This window comes from Jaculus jaculus, chromosome 1 (genome assembly GCF_020740685.1).
Source record: "Jaculus jaculus isolate mJacJac1 chromosome 1, mJacJac1.mat.Y.cur, whole genome shotgun sequence".
Classification (NCBI taxonomy): Eukaryota; Metazoa; Chordata; class Mammalia; order Rodentia; family Dipodidae; genus Jaculus; species Jaculus jaculus.
In genome coordinates, this window is record NC_059102.1 from 272,253,314 (window position 1) to 272,276,560 (window position 23,247).

General features: G+C 43.2%; 1 protein-coding gene across 1 annotated transcript in view; it reads left to right on the forward strand.

The window, feature by feature from the left end:
• Cdh13 (cadherin 13) overlaps positions 1-23,247 on the forward strand; it is a 1,153,296-nt gene that overhangs the window by 1,107,678 nt on the left and 22,371 nt on the right. The window contains exon 11 of the mRNA XM_004659582.2: positions 2,438-2,580. Within this exon, the coding sequence (XP_004659639.1) occupies positions 2,438-2,580 (143 nt within the window). The remainder of the gene's footprint in view (positions 1-2,437; positions 2,581-23,247) is intronic.

The window sequence follows — 23,247 nt, forward strand, 5'->3', positions numbered from 1 at the left end:
CTCCAGTGCCCCCCCAGTTACTTTTTTAACATGGGTATGTATATGTGGTGTGCATGTATGTTTGTATGTGTGTGTGCACACACGTCTTCCTCAGTCACTTTCTACCTTAGTCTTTGTGACAGACTCTTGCTGAACCTAGAGCTGACTGACTAGGCTAGCTGGCCAGTGAGCTGCAAGAATTGCCTGGCTCTTAGGTTGCAGGTACAAGCCGCCTCTCTCAGCATTTTACATGGGAGCTAGGGATCAGATTCAGGTCCTCATGCTTGTGCGGCACTTTACAGACTGAGCCATCTCCTTAGTTACTTACTTAGTTATTTTGTAAGCAAGAAATATACCAAAGCTTCATCCTTCAAAGCAACATGAGTCTTGGCTTTCCTTAGAAATGGGACATCTCAGGCTACTGACACTAGGTGCTACTCTTACAGGGGAGACAGCTTCTGACTTCACCAAGTCCAGGAATTGGCCTCCACATAATGGCTCTGTCGGTACATGAGACAGCAAGCAAACCTGTTAATTGTACTGCATCCCAAGACAGAGAGACAAACAGCACTGCTTGCCTGCCAAGTGAGAAGCTGGAGTGTTTAATTCGGTTTCTATTTATATTCTAAGCTGAATTGAGTGATCAAGGGATAAAATATGCTCCATTTAAAATGTTCATTGTTTTAAATCTGTTGAACCACAAGTCATTCCTGGATCCATTGTGAACTTGTTACCTGGAAAAAATGGAGCACAAATGCTGTCTTTCTTTGCATTTTTCCTCTCCATAATTGTTCCAACTAAAAGAGAAAAGATGCAATTAATGTTTGTTAAAGCCAGGCGTGATGGTGCACACCTGCAATCCCAGCCTTCTGGAGACTGAAACTGCAGGATTGGGAGTTCAATGCCAGCCTGAGATATATAGTATGACCCTGTCTCAAAAAAAAAAAAAAATCAAAGGATAGGGAAAGTCGTTCAGTGATAGAACACTTGCCTGTCATACACAGGGCTCTGGGTTCCATCCCCAGGGCAGTGCAAAGAAACAAAAAACTGCTGGGCATCGATCTTTGCCAGGCACTTCACTGGAGTCTGGGGACAATACCTGGCCTTTGCATGAACAAGCAGGAGAAGACTGCATGCTGAGTAGACTCCAGTCCCTTGGACTCCAGCAAGGACCTGGGGAGGGTGACGAGTCCTACCTGAGAAGGCACACTGTGTGACTGAGATGAGCTGTTCCACTGCGTCTTAAGAATCAGCAGCAATTTGCCAAGTGAAAGCGTAAATTCCCATGGAAAAGAAAGGCTGGTGTTTGTAGAACAAACCATTCCCATGCATAATAAGTCTCCTCTGTTTTCAAAAACACTGAAGTGATAATTGCAGCAGTGAAGGCGTGTGAGAACCACGTCAGCCTGGAGCAGCCTTTCCATCTGTCCTGCCACTGCCACCACAGATCACTCCTCCCTGGGCTCCACAGCTAGGGCATTCACAGAGCGTCCCATGCAAAGAGGACACAGGGGCTGCTGGTCCCGGGGGACCCTTGACACATCCAGAGACTGAAAGCAGAAGCACTGCTGGGTTATCTGCGCAGAGCCCCAGGCTCCATGTAGACTCCTTTGCAGCTCCACGTGCTCTCCACAGTTGTCCCCAATTCACAGAGGAGGAGACAGAAACATAGCGAAGAGCTTCGCCTATTGAGCTTGACACACAGTTTCGTGTCCTCTAGGCTCCCTCTCAGTTTCCACATCTATATAGGGATATTATAAGAGCACTGAACCCACAGGATTGGCACAAGGCTGGAAGAACAGAGAAAAGAGTAAGCCCATTCCAGGCCACATAAGCAGTCAGCGTGATGCCAGGAGGATGTACTCCTAATGTGGTTGTTATTAAATGGGTGCCAAGCCCTGAAGGTCACAGGAAAGACAAAACCAGGTACCCTCCAAGAGCCAGCAGGCATCTCTTCCTGGTGGTCTTTTGTGGCCCAGGCCTATTGTGCCTGCTTTGCAGGACAAAAGTTTGGTTTGACTTTATAGCCAGTTCATATCACCCCAGTGTGAGGAAATGGACACAGACAGGAGTACCCGCCCCTCTACAACGGCGCTTCTCTACCTGCTCTGCATACAAGATGCATCCCAAGTAGGGGAGAAATGACTCGGACTTTGGCTCAGGAGACCTATTAAGAACATGGCCTCAGTGAAAGCAGGAAGGATTGTAACAGCCTCCTTCTCTGTGGTTGTCAAGAGGTGGACAGGAGGCTCACACCACCTGTGCAGCACAGAGCAGCCTCAGAGTGGGCAGTCAGCTATGCTTTGCTGAATGGGCAACTGCAATTGAAGAGATGTTTGGGGGCTTGTATTAAGAATGACCTCACAGCAGGCAGAGGAACCTGGGTCCTATGCTTAGTAAATGTGGTTTAACTCTAATAGGAATGCAATCTGATGTTGCTTGGGATTTTTTTTTTCAGGTATTCTGTTTACAAGGACCCAGCAGGCTGGCTGAATATTAATCCCATCAATGGGACTGTTGATACCACAGCTGTGCTGGACCGAGAGTCACCATTTGTCCACAACAGTGTGTATACTGCCCTCTTTCTGGCCATCGACAGTGGTGAGTGATCTGTAAAGAACTGTCAAGTTTACACTTGTTGGTTTTACCTGTAGTGTGTGTGTGTGTGTGTGTTCATGGTGGGTGCACAGGTATGTTGAGGTCCAGGAACAGTGTGTGCTTGTGGAGGTCAGAGGTCGACCTCAGGTGTCATCCTCAGGAATACTGTCCACCTGTTTTTTAAGTGTCATTGGCCTGAAGCTCATCAACTAGGCTAGACTGGCTGGTGAGTGAACCCCAGGGATCACCTGTCTTCCAACTTCCCAGTGCTGGGCTTGTAAGCATGTGTTACCATGCCTGGCATGTTAACATGGGTTTGGGGAATTGAATTTAGGTCCTCGTGCTTGCAAGGCAAGGGTTTTATCTGCTAAGCCATCCCCTTAATTATATTTTTACATTTGTATGTTTCTTCTGATACACATGAAGGTGTTCATGGGGAAGAGGTAAGTGGGTGGGAGCAGGGAGACCAGGACCTAAGGGTACACATATTGCATCCATGCCATTCTGAAAACTGGGAATTCTCAGTCTTTGTGGAAAGCAAGTCAAGGGTCAGAGCAGTGAGGTTTCAATACTCCATGTGGGACAGGTTCCAGATTAGGAAGCCACTCCAGTGTGGCTTACCTCATGCCATGCTGGCATCTGCAGAGAGTGCTCTGTGATGGAGCACAAGGCAAAAGAAAGACTGGGAGGAGGGAAATGCAGATTAAAACTACATTGATATTCCATCTCACTCCTGTCAGATTGGCCACCATCATGAAAACAAATGATCATAAATGTTGGCGGGGATGTGGAAAAAGAGGAACCCTTCTACACTGCTGGTGGGAATGCAATCTGGTCCAGCCATTGTGGAAAACAGTGTGGAGGTTCCTAAAACAGCTAGATTGATCTACCATATGACCCAGCTATAGCACTCCTAGGCATATATCCAAAGGACTCATCTCATTTCCTTAGAAGTATGTGCTAAGCCATGTTTATTGCTGCTCAATTTATGATAGCTGGGAAATGGAACCAGCCTAGATGTCCCTCAACTGATGAGTGGATAATGAAGATGTGGCACATTTATACAATGGAGTTCTACTCAGCGGTAAAGAAAAATGAAGTTATGAAATTTGCAGAAAAATGGATGGACCTGGAAAGGATTATACTAAGTGAGGTAACCCAGGCCCAGAAAGCCAAGTGCCACAAGTTCTCTCTCATATGTGGATCCTAGCTACAGATGATTGGGCTTCTGTGTGAGAAGGAAAATTCTTGGTAGCAGAGGCCAGTAAGTTAAAAAGGAGACATAAAGGGAAGAGAAAAGAAGGGAGGAGGATACTTAATAGGTTGATATTGTATATATGTAAGTACAATGATTGTAATGGGGAGGTAACATGATGGAGAATGGAATTTCAAAGGGGAAAGTGTGGGAGTGGGGAGGGAGGGAATTACCAAGGGATATTTTTTTATAATCATGGAATGTTAATAAATGTTAATAAAAATTTTAAAATTAAAAAAAAGAAAGAAAGACTGGGAGGACATCACTGACCCACGGAACTGCTCTGCTCCCATGGTTTATCTGAGCATGGTATGATTCCGTGAAAAGATATTGGGTACACTCAGCTGGTCATTTCACAACAACCAAGCACTTCCACTCCTTCAAAGGCTAAGGGTGAACATCCACATGCCAGCCTGTTTTAGATGTTGGGGATACAACAGTGGATAAACCAAAACCTGTCATGTGAAACGGGTTCTCCTGTGAGTGGAGAAGCAAAAGGAGTACAAAGGACCATGTACATTCTCTGTTCTCTGGAGATCAGGCTGTGGGCACCATGGGAACATAGAGCTCTTGGGAGACTTACTCTAGGCAAGATAATGGCTGGCACCAGTCCCAGAAGAGAATAAAAAGGGATCCAGTCCTGGAGATGTCCTATAGATTGTGAATGCAGAGCTGCCATGAACTGGGTTGAGAGGATGAAGGTGGGATTTGGAGCATTCTAAGGTGAGATGTCTGTTGTATCAAATACACAAGAAATTTTGCTCCATCCTTCCTTAAAATCAGCCATTTGTAGCTAAAGACTTGGGTGTGAGTCCTTATATGTCAAGATGATGTACAGGGATCTTCCTAGGTGACTGACATCAAACTTAACAATAAGATGGGAACTAAGAACTCTCAGGTCTCTGTCCCCATGCTGGGTACTCACACACAAATCAAATGGGAGAACACGTGTCTCATAAGCGAGCCATAGGAGACACACAACAGGTAAAAAAAAAAAAAAAATGGCCTTGAGTTCTTGGCCTTGAAAGACAGGAGGACTTGGAGAAAGTCAGGTGCCAGAACTACTCTAAATGTATAGAGCAGGAAACGAGAGCTCAGAGGGAGACAGGAGCAGGAATGAAAAACAGGAAGGAGCTGTGTTCGCTAGGGATGGCTCATGAAGTCAATTCGAAGGATATGAGAAAACCATAGCTTCAAACTGTCTCAGATGATTCATTTGATAGACCAGGCCACTTGAAGAGAAACTGACATCTGAACTAGCATGTGGGCAATCGTCCACTGAGAGCAGGAGGAAACATAGCAAAGTCTTAGATACTCGGATATGAATGATGCATGCTCATGAGTTAGTCAACTGACTCTTACAGCAGTGGGTCACACATGCTCTGACTGAGCTGAGCCCAGAAGCGCCCCTCCTTGACTCTAGGGATGGTTGTGGAAACATTTCGAGAGAAGAGATATCTAAACTCAATGGTGGATATGTTGATCCAAGGTTAGGCTTTCTAGTATACTTTGAAAGAATATGAATATATGGGAAGTTAAGCCATGTTGTTGGCAATATGACAGGCTACAAGTACACAAAGACAAGAGAGGAGAACTGAGCAGCCATCAGACTGTTCTCAGGTAAGAGCTGGATCCTGCACTGAATGCCAGCCACCATCACAGTGCCTGGCTTAGAGCAAACGTTCACATGACCATGGGGTGCCTCAGGAAACCAGCTGTGAAATACTGGAGTTTGACTTGACAATGTCACTCACTTACTTCTGAAGCAAACTGTGCTAGACACGAACAGCCACCATGCCAGTGTAGAAGGAAGGCCTGAGAACGTCAAGATGTGAGGCTGGGAGCCAGAGATTCTTGTATGCTAACTCTGAGAAATCAGGTGACACTTCTTACATGTAAATTGTAAATCTTTTCCTTTGTTTTTTTGTTTTGTTTTGTTTTGTTTTGTTTTGTTTTGTTTTGTTTTGTTTTTGCTTGAAACAGTTTTCAGTTGTATAGTCCAAGTTGGCCTCAAACTTACTATCTTCCTGCCTTAGTCGCCACAGTGCTTAGATTTGCATGTATGTCTTATCCACAAATAACATGGAGAACTAAAACACAGCATGTACGTCGGTGGTAGCTGGACCCCTGAAAGTAAAAAAAAAAAAAAAAAAAAAAAAAAAAAAAAAAAAAAGACAGGATGGTCTACATCTCTACTTAGACCTGTTTTTCCACAAACAATCTTGGCCCCTCCTGAGAGAGAGGTTTATGATAAACATTGTGCTTGATCAAGTTCAGCCCCCAGAACTTGGCTAGCCTCTATCTTAGACAGCCCCTAGCCCTAATCAATCAGCTATCCTTCTGGTTCACCTGAGCCAGAAGACAAGGCCCACCACCATAAAGTTATAAATGCCTTTCCAAGAGGAGGGTATGCTCTCAGAACTGCCTAACCACTTGGGAACTTCCAGCTATGGGTGAGATTTTCCCTCCACTGGGCCTGGGCTAGCCTAGCTAAGAAAAGGAGAGAGCCCCCTAACCATTACTCTCCACATTGGCTCATTATCCCCTGCAGTTCCCCACATGGCAGGAGCTCTTTGAACTTTCTTTTTTTTTTTTTTTTTTTTCCTGGTCTTTTCATGGTTCCTTCCAGACTCTCCACGTAGGATCTCTAGCCATGTGGGTGCCTTTCCTTGGCTCTGTACTTCCCTCAATAAAAATAATAATTTAATAATTATCCTTCTCAGTCTTCTTTTTTATTCAATTCTTTGACTAAAATTAAAAACAAACCTAGGGTTTGGGGTTCAAGGACTTTCCTAGACCCCTAATACCCCATTATATTAGGAAGCAGAAACAATTCAGGTGACTTTCTCAAAGTCATAGCTAGCAGCATTCTCTAGGATGCAGCTGCAGCTGAGGGGTGGAGCCGCTGCTTAGCACATGCGAGGCCCCAGGTTCAACCCCCAGAACCACAGGAAAGAAAACATAAATGTTCCTCTTATATCATTACTTTCCTACCTTTGGCTCCTTCCATCCTTAGCTTTCCTTAAGCTCTGTATTCTGGCTTGCAGTTCTACCCTGGCCCACACCGGCTGTCTGATTGGAGGAAATGACTTTCAACATAGTCAGGGTCTAAAGACACATTTCATCCTAGAGTTTCTGTGCGGGAAACGCAGTCTCGTCTGGGCTTTCAACGGGTAGCCCACTCCCAAGGGAGCTGCATGGCGGGTCACCTGCTGAAGCTGCTGTGGACTCTGACTCAGCTTCCACAGTCATAAACCAAGGAGGATAATTCCCCCTTAGAACATTGCTGTGAGTGATGAAAGGTAGAGTGCTGTGCCCTCCCCTCCCCACCAAAAGCCATGTTACCTGCTCACTTGGTGTTAATCACAACCTCCAGAGGGTTCAGGGAAAGAAAGAGCAGAGCTATAAGTAATCCTCCTGAGACTCAAGAAAAATACAACCTGATAATGCTGATATCAAATAAAGAGATTCAAACTCTGGTGTCACAGATGTTACAGAAGACTGAAATGTCCCTAAAGATTTAAGTAGAAAACAAGTTGGAATTAATTACTATACAGAACCGTTGTGAGGGATGGTAATCTTGAACAAGGCCCAAAAGACTTAGAACAAAAAGAACACACATGCTAAACACTTCATAAATCAGAGTGCCATGTCTAAAGTCTCCTTTTTGTCACTCACTGAAGACTTATCTCTAGGTATTAGGTTTATCCGGGAAAAACCAATTTATCTGTTAGATCAAAGTCAGAAGTGCTAACTGGTGTCTCAGCTTTATTCAAAGTAAGCGCTTGTTTTTATTAATTTTATACAAATTCAATTTATTTGATGGAACAGAAGAATGAGGGTTTTTGTCATTTAACACTAGGAAAACTAAATCTCTTAAGTTGATTTTCTCCGAACCAGGAGTCACTCAGGAATTTATGCCAAACATGGTGATAAAATGTCAGACCACCAGAAAGTTCCAAGCAGGATGTAGCAAACCAATTGTCTCACTATAAAACTAGGAAAATAAGTGGCATAACAAAAGTTGGATGGTACCAACAATGTTCATTGTAAAAGCATCAGAGAGCCACAATTCCAGTGAGGGAAGGACTATTCCAAAGACACTAAGATATCAGCCATTTATTTCTGATTCTGGGTGAGAGTCAGGCTTGACTCAGACCCAGGTTTTAGAAGGGAAAGAAAGAAGCCAGAAGCACTTGGAAGAGTCACGTGGAGCTACATGACATACTACAGATCTGAGGGGCTTTAAACACATGGTTGATCTTTCTCAAAGGACAAATAGCTTTCATAAGGCAGTGTGAAATTGCTTACGGTCTCACAGAAAGCATATCAACCTAGACAAGGCAAGTCATTCTGTCATTTTTATCACCTGTCAGATTCTAAAGGCACAAGGAATGGAGGAATGGGATGGCTGGAGAGCTGGGCTGGTCCCCACTGATGAGCAAAGCTGAGTCTCCATAAGCTGGTCAGGACTGGAATGTTCCAGGCTAATGGTCAGATGCCAGGAAGGCCATGCCTAGCAGCATGAGTGTACTGGAAGGTAACCACATTGTTCCTGAGAGGCTTGAAGCCTGACCCAGTCCGGCTTAGTCAGCAGCCACATACGTGACGCAGGTTCTCCTCTACGTGGGGGAAGTTCACAGGAGGAAACTCCATTATCCTTCTATAGATAACATCCAATTTACAGTTGAAAACATCACTGGTGAAGGGAGAATGTGTAAGATGATCAAAGGAAAACTCAGACCTGTGAGGATCCAGAGATTTGAGTTAGCACACAAAGACTTTAAAACAACTGTGATTAACATGTCCAAGGAAATGGAATAAAAGATAGATTAAAGCAAAGGAAATTATACCAGAAGTTTGGGATCTATAAGGAAGAATTAAATGGATGTTCCAGAACTAAGATGCCACTGAGACCGAGCTGAGGCTTCAATAGGCAGACTTAACAACAGCACACAGAGTTTGTGACTGGAGCATGAATCTACAGAAAACATGTGGCATGAAACAGGATAATAAAGAATGGGGAGGGGGCTGGAGATACGGCTTAGTGATTAAAATGCTTGCCTGCAAAGCCTAAGGACCCATGTTCAACTCTCCAGATCTCACATAAGCCAGACACAGAAGGTGATACAAGCACGCAAGGTCGCACATGCGCCCAAGATGGTGCATGCATCTGGAGTTCAATCACAGTGGCTGAAGACCCTGGCATGCCAATTCTCAATCTCTCTCTCTCTTTTTCTCACAGAAAAAGAATTGGGGGAAATCACTGGGGATATTAAGATACTATTAGTTACTTCTTTCATCGTCTGACCAAATACCTGACAAGAAGCAACAAAATGGAGGAAGGATTTGTGTTAGTTCACGGTTCAAGAGGGTGCATCCACCCTGGTAGGAAAACATGGCAATAGACAAGCATGTGGCTGTAGGAGGGTGCTGCAGCTCCTTACTCACATCTCAGCAGACCAGAACCAGAAGACTCGGGCTGGAACCAGAGCCAGGCCACATCCCCTAAGGCCTGCTCTCCAGAGATGGACTTCCTCCAGCTAGACCTCGCCTCCTAAAGGTCCCACAACCTTCCAAAACAGCACAACCAGCTGGGACCAAGTATTCCAACCCGTGGACCTATCGGAGCCATTTCATGTCTAAGCCATAACATACATAAGAGAAGTCACTGAAAGGATGGAAACGTGGTAATGGAGTAGAAAGCCACTTGAAAGATGATGCTACAGTCACCTTCTCATTGCTGGCACAAAACACCTGACCAAAAGCAGCTGATGAGAGGAAGAGGTTTATTTTGGTTTACAGACTCAAGGGGAACTTTCATGATAGCAGGGACAATGTGTCCTGAGCAGAGACTGGGCATCACCTTTTGGCCTAGATCAGGTGGACAACAGCAGCAGGAATGCATGCCAAACTAGCATTGGTAAGCTAAGGATGAATAATGCATCAAGATGCACCCCCAGCAACACACTTCCTTCTGCCAAGCTCCACCTCCCAGATTACCATCGGCTGGGGATCAGGCATTCAGAACATGAGTTTACGAGGGACGCCCAATTCGAACAACCACATTGGGAATCTTCCAAAAGTGATGAACATGACCCACCTATTATTGCAAGAAGTTCAGCAAACCACAAACAGGATAAATTTGAAGAAAACATAGTTGAGGACATCATACTCACACACTGGTGAAAGTCAAAATAAAATATAAAAGTTTAAAGCAGCCTGAGAGTAAGAGAAATGTGCAGCTGTGGACAGAGCACATGGTTAGCACACACAAAGCTCTAGGTGCCCTCCCGGCACCACAAAAATAAAAGTGTGGTGTTACAAAATTCCTGAGAAAAACCAATCTTTTTCAAGAAAAAAAAAAAAGATTTATTTAGGCTCACCATTTAAGAAGAAATGACAGTCCATCATGGTGGTGAGTGAGGCACTTGGTCCCAGTGTGCCTGCAGTGAGGAAGCAAACAGTTAAATGCTGGCCCTCATCTGGCTGCCTCTTTCCCTTATTATTCAGTCCCGGACTCAAATCCATCCACATTCAAGGTGGGTCTTCCCGCCCAGTGCATCCTCTCTGCAAATTTACTTACAGGTGCACCTAGAGGTGTGTCTAAGTAGACACACTTAAACGAAAGGACAAGGAAGGGATAAATGCAATAAGATAGAAGGATGTATCTTAATAATATTATACCCCCTAAAAAAGACAGCATAAGAATATTTTTAAACAAGCAACATACTGAGAGGTACGGAGCCATTTCACTGTGACAGAGGTTTCAATCCAAGGGGGAGATGTTATGGCCCATAATTTTAAATCGATGTGCACTCCACGCACAGGTTCAAAAGTTATAGAACAGAGAAAACAGAAAAGAGAAGTGGATGATGCACAGTCCCTGTGGGAGACGTCAGTGCATTAGCTGACGGGGAAAAGTAAAGGTGGGAATACCTGAGCAACACCATGAATAAACTTGATCAGCTAATGTATATGGAACTCTGAATACAATAACCAAATGTATTCTTTCCAAACGCTTTTTTAACCAAAATTGGTCACATGCAATGATACAAAGCTGAGTCTGACAATTTTTGAAAACTGAAATTATTTGGAGTATGTCCTCACATTTGTTTGATTAAGCTACAAGCTAGTTACAAAATATAACTAAAAACAGCTTAACCACCCAAACTAAAGCAGTGGTTCTAGTATCAGTCAAAAGGAAAGTTATGTCAAAAATATGGAAAGGAAGCTGGGTATTGGTGATGCACACCTTTACTCCCAGCTCTTGGGTGGCAGAGATAGGAGGATTGACGTGAGCTTAAGGCCACCCTGAGACTGCAGACAGAGTGAATTCCCAGTCCGCCTGAGCTGAAGTGAGACCCTATATTAAAAAAAAAAGAAAGAAAGAAATATGGAAAGGATTGTGAGAGTATTAGATATCTAAATTTGTGGTATAGGGCTGGAGAGATGGCTTAGCAGTTAAGGCACCTACCTGCAAAACCTAAGGACCCAGGTCCAATTCCCCAGGCCCCACATAAGCCAGATGCATCTGAATTTCATTTTCAATTGCTAGAGGTCCTGGCATACCCATTCTCTCTCTCTCTCTCTCTCTCTCTCTCTCTCTCTCTCTCTCTCTCTCCCTTTCTCTCTCAAATAAATAAATTAAAAGAAAATATTTTAAACTTGTGGAATACACTACACTAGGGCTCAAATGGAAATTCTAGAAAAATTAGAAACATTCAAGACAAAAATCAATAAATCCAAAAGTTGCTTCTTTGAAGAGATTGAATAACATACATACATCAAGACTAATAGAGACAAAAATGAATAAACAGTATATCACTATGAGAAATAAGGAGGAAATGACTAGAAACATCAGAAGATGAAAGACTATTATAAACAAGTTTGTCCAAGAAATTTGACAGTTTAAATGGAATAGACAAATTTCACAGTTATAACACATCCAAAGTGACCTAAGAAGAAATAGAAAACTCATAAAAGCTCAATATTTATGAAAAATCTGTGGTGAAATTCTTCCCACAAAGAAAACTACAGGCTCAGATGGCTTCACTACATGCCTCCAAATGTTTAAGATAGAAGAGTACTAATCTTGCACAAACTCCTCCATAAAAAGAAATAGAAAGAACGCTTATCAACTCTTTTTATGAGACCAGGTTTTATCTAAAATAGTAAAAAAAAATCTTACAAGAAATAAAAATTACAAATCAATATTACTCATTAGCATAAAGTTTTTAAAATGTCAACAAAATATTAATAAACCCCAAAAAATGATTATCTTAATAGTTGCATTTGGAAAAATTACATATTTATTCATGATTTTAAAAACACTTCAGGGCTGGGGAAATGGCTTAATGGTTAAGGCATTTGCCTACAAAGCCTAAGGACCCTGGTTTGATTCCCCAGGACCCACGTAAGCCAAACGCACAAGGGGGCACATGCATCTGGAATTTGTTTGCAGTGGCTAGAGGCCCTGGCGTGCTCATTCTCTCTTTCTCTCTATCTGCCTCTTTCTCTCTCTCTCTCTCAAGTAAATAAATGATATTTTTTTTAAAAAACTTGAGCTGTACATGGTGCCACATGCCTTTAATCCCAGCACTTGGGAGGCAGAGGTAGGAGGACTGCCATAAGTTCAAGGCCACCCTGAGACAGAGTGAATTCCAGGTCAGCCTGGGCTACAGTGAGACCCTACCATGAAAAACAAAAACAAAAAATCTTGAGCCAGGCATGGTGGTGCACACCTTTAAACCCAGTACTCAAGAGGCAGAGGTAGGAGGATTGCTGTGAGTTCAAGGCCAGCCTGGAAGTATAGAGAGTTCCAGGATAACCTGGACTAGAATGAGACCCTACCTTGGAAAAAAAAAAAAAAGAGGGAGAAAGAAGGAAAAGAAGAATGACTTTAGGGATGGGGAGATTGCTCAGTGATTAAAAGCATTTGCCCCACAAGCCTGCTAATCAGAGTTCAAATTCCCCGACCCCACATAAAGCCAAATGCTAAGTGACACATTCATGTGCTATATTCCCAACACCCATGGCAATAGGAGGCAGAGTCAGAAGAAAGTGAAACAACAATAGGGCTTTTCTCAAGGTAGAAGGAGAGGACCAACATTGCTGATCTCCACACACACGTGGCTCAAGCACATGCACACATGCGCATGCTCACATGCACACACACACACGTGCATGCTTACACACACACACACACACACACACACACACACACACAATTTTTTGAAAATCTTAGCCACTAGGAAAACTTCCTTAATGTGATATGCCTTTGTAAGAATGGCTTCTGCTCCAGCAAGTATCTTGCTGAACAGTGAAGTACTAAAGTCTTTCCCCAAGGTCAGTCCCAGTCAGAGTGAGAGGAAAGGGAAAGGAAAAAGAGAGAGAGAGAGAAAGAAAGAGAGGGGGGGGAAGAAAGAAAGAAGAAAGAAAGAAAGAAAGAATGAAAGAAAGAAAGAAAGAAAGAGGGCTTGAGCAGGTGTGGTGCACATGGGAGGCAGAGGTAGGAGGATCGTCATGAGTTTGAAGTCATCCTGAGATCACAGAGTGACTTCCAAATCAGCCTGGATTACAGCAAGGCCTTACCTTGAGAAAACAAAACATAAATATAAAAAATAAGCCTTGATAATTAAAAGAAACAAAGCTCTTTTATTCGTAAATGCCATTCCCATGTACCTAAAATTTTCAGAGAAACTGTTAATGATTTTTTTTTTTTTTTTTGGATTTTTGAGATAGGGTCTCACTGTAGCCCAGGCTGACCTGGAATTCACTATGGAGTCTCAGGGTGGCCTCAAACTCATGGCAATCCTCCTGCCTCTGCCTCCCGAGTGCTGGGATTAAAGGCATGCACCACCACGCCTGGCTCTGTTAATGGTTTTTTATAGATCAGTATAGAAGATTGTCTTCTATGTCCCAAAGCAAAAAAAAAAAAAAAAAAAAGATTGAAAAATTAATTTTTTTCAAATTTTTATTAACGGCTTCCATGATTATAAAAAATATCCCATGGTAATACCCTCCTGCCCCCCCCCCCACTTTCCTCTCTAAAACTCATACCATTTGCAATGACATCAGAAACCTCAACTAGGTATAAATTCAAAGTAAAATTGTCTAGGTTATCTTCCATGAAAACTACAAATCACTAAAGATAACTTTTGTGTAAAGCTTACCATTGCATGATGCTCTGGAGATATGTAAAATTATCATCTGCCCCCAAGCTGGGACAGCACCAACGGCCCAAAGAATGTCTCATTCAATTTCATCTTGATGAGCAAAATGAGTTTATTAGGGATTAGTTATGTAGAATGACTACAGAGACTGTATTTTCCTAAAGTTGCCAACCCCTGCTATCAAGCAGAATTGACACAAATCTGGGTTTAGAGCACGTTACTGAGTGTTAAGGCAGAAGGGGTGATGAAAGGCTCAGACAGCATAAGGCACAGACAAAATTAGGCCCTGGGAAAGTTAAAAGTTGATGTGACCTTTGTCCTTTCCCTTATCAGGGATTGTGTCAGTCTTAGTGAACACTGTCTGCCACAGGAGGGATGGCTTGTTTTGCTGCAGTCTGGCATCTAAAGCAGCAAATGGTGGCTGGTTTCAAGATAGAGTTACTCTGGATGGCACCCAGAAGACCAGCCTCAGTGCATATGTAGGGAGAAATGCCATGTTTATGGGTGGGGAAATTCAATGGTATGGAAACATCAATTATTTCCAAATGGATCTAAGGTGTGGCATGCAATGCCTAGCAAAATCTTGGGATATTGGGAAGAAGGAGTTTATATGCTGACTAGGAAACATATGGAAATACAAGAGACTAAAAATAGCCAAAACATTGTTGAAGCAATTGGAAAAGTTACTGACATAACTCCACAATTATTTGGAAACAGTAGTAATTGAAACTGTGATATTTACACAAAGATGGGAATAGACTAACAAATGCAGTAGAGATCAGAGCAAAAGAGACATTGCATTTGCTACTTCCCCATTGCTGTGATCAAATTATCAAACAATGACAACAAAAGAGAGCAGAGGTTCAATTTGGCTCATGGTTTCCAAGGGTAGTCCTTCATGGCGGGGAAGACAGGGCAAGTGGAACAGCTCCATTCTCAGTGGCAGGAGTGTGTTTCAGTAACTCAGTCCCATAGCACATGCCAGGACACAGAGAATACAGGCTCAAACCAGAAGCAGTGTAACCTTCAAAGGCTCACCCCTAGTGACCTAGTCTCACAAAATAGGTCCCACATCTCAGGTATCTACCATCTCCCCAAACAGTAACACCAGCTGCAGAAAAAATATTCAAACACAGGAGCCTGAGGAAACATTTCAGACTCAAACCATATCAGCCACACATAGTCCCTCCTTATGATAAGGAAAATAGAGAGATGACATGTGGACAAGAGAGCATGGTGCTTTCAGTAGTGTAGAATAATCAGATACACACACACACACACACACACACACACACACACACACACACATATATATATTAAATAAAGTGGAAAATTATTCACAGAAAATAGATGAAACAAAAAGAAATCCTACAGTCTGTTAGCAAAAGACACAATCTGAAGACTGGTAAAGGCTTGAGCAGATGCTTTATAAGAGTATGTGCAAATTCAAGTAAACACATGCACAGGTACTCTATTCAATTAATTAAGGCAGCATAAATTAAGTTATTTAAGTATAAATTGAGGTACAAATTAATGAAGGAAATGTAATGAAATGTGATACAAATGGCTGAGATGAAATGGTAGAAAATGCCCTATGTGGTTAGCAAAAATAGGATCAGAGCCCTTAACAGCAGCTGGCAGAAGTGTGAGTTCCCACAGACACCTTAGCAGCAAGGCATCCACTAAAGCTGGGCACTGGCACACAATGCTGAGGTACTGTGTAGCTAACACAAATGGGTTCTTTAAAACTCAACTGTCATAATGTTACCAGCTATCCATTAAACTCCAAGGTGAAAATTGCCCAAATACCCAGTAAAAGAATAGTAAATTATGGTACATTCACACAAATGAATACATTAAATTGTGAATTGAATGGTCTGCAATTGTTCACAAAAACTGATGCATCTTACAAGCATAATGTCAAGAAAAAGAATGCTGAATGATTCCATCTAGATAAGAACCAATAAAAAGCTTAAAAATAAAATAAAACAAACTTTAAAAAAAAAAACAAAGGCAGTAGAAACTCATTATAGCCATGAGATACCTTGTGGACAAGCGCTTTGATCTGTTAGTGCTGGATTGCATGGACATGTTTGAATGGGGAACATTTCTATACCCAATGATAACTTAAAAATGGGTCTGAAAAGAATGCTCAGAGGTTATGTGCACAAGGGCCTGAGACCACACACGTTCAAATCTCCCAGAACCCACATAAGTAGCTTGGTATGGTACATGTGTCTGTAATCCAAGTGCTGTAGAGCAGAGACCAGAGAATCTCTGGGGCACACACACTGCAAGCTCTGAAGTCAGTAAGAGACTCCACAGCGAGGAAAACGAGATGGTGAGTGATATCCTTCAGCTACTGTGAGCAAGTTCATGCAATGCATCAGCACATACACATGCATACAACACACACACATACACACACCACACACACCATGCAATGCATACTATGCACATGAAAAAAATTGAAAATGCAGAGTGGACTAGTAATTTAGCTTAGTGGATAAAGTGGTTGCCATATAGCCAGGCATAGTGGCACATGCCTTTAATCCTAGTAGTTGGTAGGCAGAGGTAGGAGGACAACTGTGAGTTCAAGGCCACCCTGAGATTTCATAATGAATTGCAGGTCAGCCTGGGCTACAGCAAGACCCTATCTTGAAAAACCAAAACAATAAATAAAGTGGTTACTATACAGACATGAGGACCTGAGTTCAATCTTCAGCATGCATAAAAAATACTAGATATGGTCGCATGCACCTGTCATCCCAGCACTGGGGAAACAGAAGCAGAAATATTCCTGAGGCTCACTGGCTAGCTAGTGTAGAAGAAATGATGAGCACAGGAGTCAATGAGAGACCCTGTCCCAAAGAACAAGGTGGAAAGTGACTGAAGAAGACCCTTAACATCAACTACTACCCTCTTCATACACTCCTATGTGCACATACATATAAATGCACATGCATACGTTAGCATGAACATATACACAGACAGAGAGAGTAGCACAGTGACCACTTACACACTCACCTTCCAAGACAGCCTCTCGGCATTCCATAATCCTAGGAAGGGCCATCCTTATATTTTGACAGACAGTTTCTTCAGGAAAGGAGAGACTAGAGTTTGTACAGAGAAAATACAGTGAAGCCTGCCCTCTACAGTCCCCACAATGCTTGCAAAGGCCAAAAGCAACACCATCATAATGTACTTCACTCAGCTCAACTTATTTATTTCAGTGGGGGTGGGGGGACGGGAAATAGGTGCACCAGGGCCTCTAGCCACTGCAAATAACTCCAGACACATGCGCCACTTTGTGCATCTGGCTTGCTTCAGTACTGGGGAATCCTTAGTGTCCTTAGTCTTCACAGGCAAGTGCTTTAATTGCTAAGCCATCTCTCCAGCCCCAAGTTATTTAGATCAGAATAATTATAAGACAGAACCAAAAGAGTGTCTTCTTTTAGGTACAGCTTAGAGGCCAGGACTGCAATATCAGGCAGAGTTGTATTAAAAAAAAACTAGAGCAGGGCTGGAGAGATGGCTTAGCAATTAAGGCATTTGCCTGCAAAGCCTAAGAACTCATGTTTGAATCTCCAGGTCCCATGTAGCCAGACACACACAGTGACAGAAGTGCCCAATGTCGCAAATAAACCACAAGGGGGCATACATCTGGTGTGTGTTTGCAGTGGCTGAAGGTCCTGGCATGCCCACTCTCTCTCTCCTGCTCTACCCACCCCCCTTTCTCTCTCTCTCTCTCAAAAAAAAAAAAAGGCAGATCAGGGCTGGAAACCTGGTCTGAGATGAACAGAAAAGTCCTTTGGAACTGTTTGCTTGGGGCATCAGCACTATGTACCACCTAGATGATTTGGGGAAGGTAGGATGCTTTGTAACCAAAAGATTACTCAGACAACCCTACTTGAGTTATTATCCTGTTTTTTTTTTTTTTCTTTTTCTTTTTTGGTTTTTCGAGGTAGGGTCTCACTCCAGCCCAGGCTGACCTGGAATTCACTATGTAGTCTCAGGCTGGCCTCGAACTCACAGTAATCCACCTACCTCTGTCTCCCGAGTGCTGAGATTAAATGTGTGCACCATCATGCATGACATGCTATTATCCATTTTAATGAGCTACAAATTACCTAAGACTATCATTTCCATATAAGTGAAATGCTGTTTGTCTTGCTAAACCAGAACTGGTCAGAGGGAAATGATGTGGGGAGTGAATCCTTTAATCCTATAGATTAATAAGATGTGACCTTTCATGCTGACAAGCATTTTATCTTTTGAAATGAATATTGTCATTTGCCTTATATGGTCCAGATCTTCTGAAAGGTTAAGGTAGTGCCTTCAGAGCACAGAAATTCCAGTGAAAGACTTCGACAAGCCCAGAATTGAAAAGGTTAAGATAGTGCCTTCAGAGCACAGAAACTCCAATGAAAGACTTCAACAAGCCCAGAATTACTGCCCTGTCTTAAGAAAGGATAAATGATAACTGTTGAGGAAAAATACCAAGCTGGAGAGAAAGTACTCAGGGATGCAATAAAATGCAATCCTTTGGGGAGATCTGCTGACAACAGGGAAGAACAGTGCCAATTAGCAGAAGGAAAATGCCAGGCTGCAGGCCACGCCTGCCCAAGTCATGTCCAGGAAAGGCATACGTTAGTCTCACAGTCTTGTGTGAGCTGCTGAAAACTGCCATGGGCAACTTCTCACAAGAACAGTGGAATCCCCATGGGCAGGGGAAGCTGGCAGCTGCTTCCTGGCATGAGCCTCCAGCTCAACTCTGCCAGGCCATCTCCCCTCCCCAACTCCTCACTTGTAGCCACATCTGTCACCCTCCTGCTCAGAAACTGTAAAAGTCCAGCAGGCCCATGCTGCGATGGTTTCTGAATGGGACTCTTATGCCCTCAAAGAGCATCTAAATGGTGACTCTAAACATCAGAGATGACATTTTAAGTGAGGTCACACAGAGTGTTTTCCTCTAGTATGCCAAAACGTCCTTATTTCTCACCCATGCTATGCAGAGAATGTAAAAAGAAAAAACAGGTTTTTACTCTTTCATCCTAAGCCCTGATACATATGAAATAGGAAGCCCATACCACCTTTAGAGTCCAGATGAACTCTTTCTGTGGTCACCAAATGTGTCCTATTTTCCATGTATTTCCACCTGAAAGATTAAGGAAGGGGTAGCACCAAAAAAAAAAAAAAAAAAAAGAACCAAATTTTCAGTACATTCAGCCACATGTTTTATGAACTTGCATAAAGTACATGTGAGCCTGTCGGTAAAAAAATGTGCTGTGGGTTACCTAGAAGAAACACATAGATAGAACCAGGAATAACACCTATGAAATTAAAGTGGACTTGACTAAGATAATGATTTTTCATAGGCTGTAATGTATCACATCCATCCCAATTGCTTTCCCTCTGTCTCCTGTATGACAGATGCTCTGAAAATGCCACTGATTCAGAAGTGAAATATTGTCCAAAGTACATTCCAATTGATTAAAGGGAAAACACTACTCAGCCTTGTAGTAAAGTGACTGCTGAACTACTGATCAACAGCCCCCCAAAGGGTGATCAGGAGAGATCTGAACTTCAGAGGAGACTTCTGAAGCCCTGGACTACATGGCAGATACAGGAAAGGTTATTGAGATTGATGCTACTTAAAAGATGCTGGTTTGGATAAAAACCAAGCCATTAGTTACAATGGCACCCCAATTAGGCCAACTTAACACCCCTTATCTCAGCTGGTTTATTAATTAGGAAGAAAAATAAATTGCAGACCCAGACATCACTCATCATTATCTCAAGTACAGTAAAATATCAATCAAGATGAAAATACCAGCTATGATTTTGTCACCGAGAAAATGTCCCAATAAACGAAGGCATGAAGTCTAGTAATTGAAGGGCTGTGGTCAGAGTCACGTGGAGGCATCAAGTCCCTCCACTGTTTTCTAAATGTACTGGCTCCCCAACTTAGCAGCATGACTGTATCTATAAGCTCTCTCTGCCTCAGTTTCCCCACCAAGCTAATAATGCCAGCTTCATGGTTGTTATAAGGACTAGAAATCATGAGTGTGTAGTGAGTATCTCAGAATGTTTATGTGAACTTCAATGGAGTGGTGGGCTGATTTTCTCAACTTATCAGCAAAATCATTAGTCTGAGGCATAAAGTAAAATGCCATTTCAACCATCCTGGTGGTGATACAAACATTTGTCTAGGGAAAGCATGAGCCACAGAGCCCTCCATGCAGAAGAAACAAGGCACTGCATTAGAAACATAGCCAGAATATGTCTCCTTACATGTCAGTATTAAGACAAGGACTTGGGATGCTGGAGAGATGGCTTAGTGGTTAAGGAACTTGCCTGTGAAGCCCAAAGACCCATATTCAATCTCTCTCCAGAGCCCACATAAGCCAGACACACAAAGGTGAGGCAAGTACAAGGTCACATGCCCACTAGGTGGCACTCTCACTTTCTCTCTCAAATAAAAAGAATTTCTTTTAAAGTGTATTTTAAAAAGATAAGGACTTGGCTGCACAATGAACTATACATCCACATCCATCTGCTGAACAGCAGGACAGTTCCACATTGACCAGACAAATCAGCCATCTTAAACAGAATGTGCGTTTTTATGTGAAAGAAACTGGTGTATTAAAATTCTATCTACCATGCCCAGCTCATCCTGCCCGAGCATCCATAGCTGGTCCTCCCCTATACTACTGTTAGCCAACTCAGTCGTGGCTTCTCCAGTGCCCAAGGCCCAAGCTAGAGTCCCCCCCCCCCCCCCGCCGTGAGGCTCCTTCTCCAGCACTCCCAGGCCAGTCCTGCAGATCAGCTGGGGAAAGCATGAGCAACAGAGCCCTCCATGCAGAAGAAGCAAGGCACTGCTTCAGAAAAGTACATCTTCATCCAGCCACCTTCTCGGGACTCCTGCTGTCAGTCCTACCACAGTCTCTGCCTTTTGGTGTCTCCCTGCCATGATCTCCTCCCTCCAAACTATTTCTCCACACGTCTCCAGCATCCTCTGATTTCTTTCATAGCCATTCTCAGGCTTTTGAATTCACAAAATTGTCACACCACTTCTGTGTCCATTTTTCATCATTGTGACACAAATGCCTGACATAACTCAAGGGAAGAGATAAACTATTTTGGCTGATGGTTTCAAAGATTTTAAATGTCCATCATGGTGGGCAGGGTGTGGTAAATCACAGCCCTTCGCTTCGTGTGACCAGGAAGCAAAGACAGAGAACGTCTGAACTAATGAGCTTCCTCCTTTTCCCCCTTTTATTCCATCCCTCCAGACTGCCCCAGCCCTCTGGGTGATGCATCCAACATTCAGGATAAGTCTTCCTCCTTAGTTAATTCTCTCTGAAAATGCTCCCTCAGACATACCCAAGACTTTGCTTTATTTATCTCCTTCCTAGGCTTCACTCAATCCAGCCAAGTTGACAATCTACATGAACCATCACAGTTCCACCCCTCATCAACTTGATAACCTAACAGCTCTCATTAGACCATAACATTTGACCTCTGACCCCCGAAGAGCTCATATGCAGCTCGTAACACAAAATACATCCATCCCATCTCCAATAGTGCCCAAAGTCTCAACCATTCCAACTCCACTCCAAAGTTCAACTCTAAAGTTTCTACCAAGACCAAGTCAATCTATGAACTATAAGCCCCTTTAAAAATCAGAAAGAAAATTACATTCTTCTAAGATGCAGTGTCATAGAATAAACATTCCTGCTCCAAAAGGCAGGAATGATGTTCATTGGTTGAATAGTGATGAACATCGCTGCTTTCCAAAAGGGAATAATGGAAAGGTAAAAAGGAGGATCAAACTGTAGCAAGGTGCTCGGGGTTCAGGAAAGTCCTTGAACCCCAAACCCTAGGTTCGTTTCTAATTTTAATCAAAAGATTGAATAAAATACAACTGAGAAATATAATTCTTATTATATTTATTGAGGGAAGTAAAGAGCCAAAGAAAGATACCCACATGGCTAGAGATACCACATAGAAGGCCTGGGAAAACTGTGGAAAGAAAAGAGAGAAAAGAAAGTTCAAAGAGCACCTGCTGTGTGGGGCACTGGAGGAAGTAAGGAACCCCTGTGGAAAGTAAGGGCTGGGGGAGGGATCTCCCCTTAGCTTAGCCTGGCTGGGCCTGGGCCAAGCTGAGGGGAAACTCACCAGCATCTGGAAGTCCCCAAGTAGTCAGCCAGCTCAGAGAGCATGCCCTCCCCTTACAAATGTCTTTCGAACCTTATGGTGGTGGGCCTTGCCTTCCAGCTCAGGTGTACCAGAGGGACAGCTGGTTGGTTAGAGCGAGGGGCTGCCTCAGGAAGAGGCGAGCCCTGAAACCAAGTTGTGGGGGCTTAACTTCATCAACCATGATGTTTAAACCCTAGGAAAGACTTCCCTCCTAGGAGGGGCCCAGGTTGTTTGTAGAAAAAAACAGGTCTAGGTAAGAGATAAGAATTCTAGCAAGTGCAGACCATCCTGCCTACCTAGTTCAAGAAACTAACGGCCTACCACGGAATACCCCGCCCCCCAGCCAACACACCCCTACAGCACCATGTTCAGCACCCGTGGCACTGTACTGTTGTGAGCTCCAATAGACTTGGGCAGCCCTGCCACTGTAACCATGCAGGTTGCTCACTCAGTCTCTTTCTCATTCTGTCTGTCTGTCTTTGACTGGCTCTGGTCAGTGCCATGCAGCTTTCTTCAAGAGATATTACACACCTCTGACCTCTCTAATGCCATGGGGTCTCCATTGCATTTTCAGCTCTCCCCTCGCAGTGTCACACATCTCCCTCTCAGGCTCTACCTGTATAGACTCCAACCCAACCACACATTACCTGGCCTCCCAGGCCATCCCTTGAAATTTGGCTGAGTGCTTCCATGATCCCATAACTCTTGCATTAGGTATGCCTTCAAAACCAGCATCAGGGCTTGGGAGACGGTTTAGCACTTAAGGCGTTTGCCTGCAAAGCCAAAGGACCAGGGTTTGAGTCCCCAGTATCCACATAAGCCTGATGCATGTGAGTTCATTTGCAGTGGCTGAAGGCTCTGGCACCATTCTCTCTCTCCCTTTCTCCTTTTCTCTCTCTCTCTCTCTCTCCCTGCCTATTTCTCATAAATAAATAAATAAATAAATAAATAAATAAATAAATAAATAAAAATATTACAATAAGCCACATCATGTGGGTGATACCAAGGTTTGTGGCCAGTGGAAGCAGTAGTCAGGCC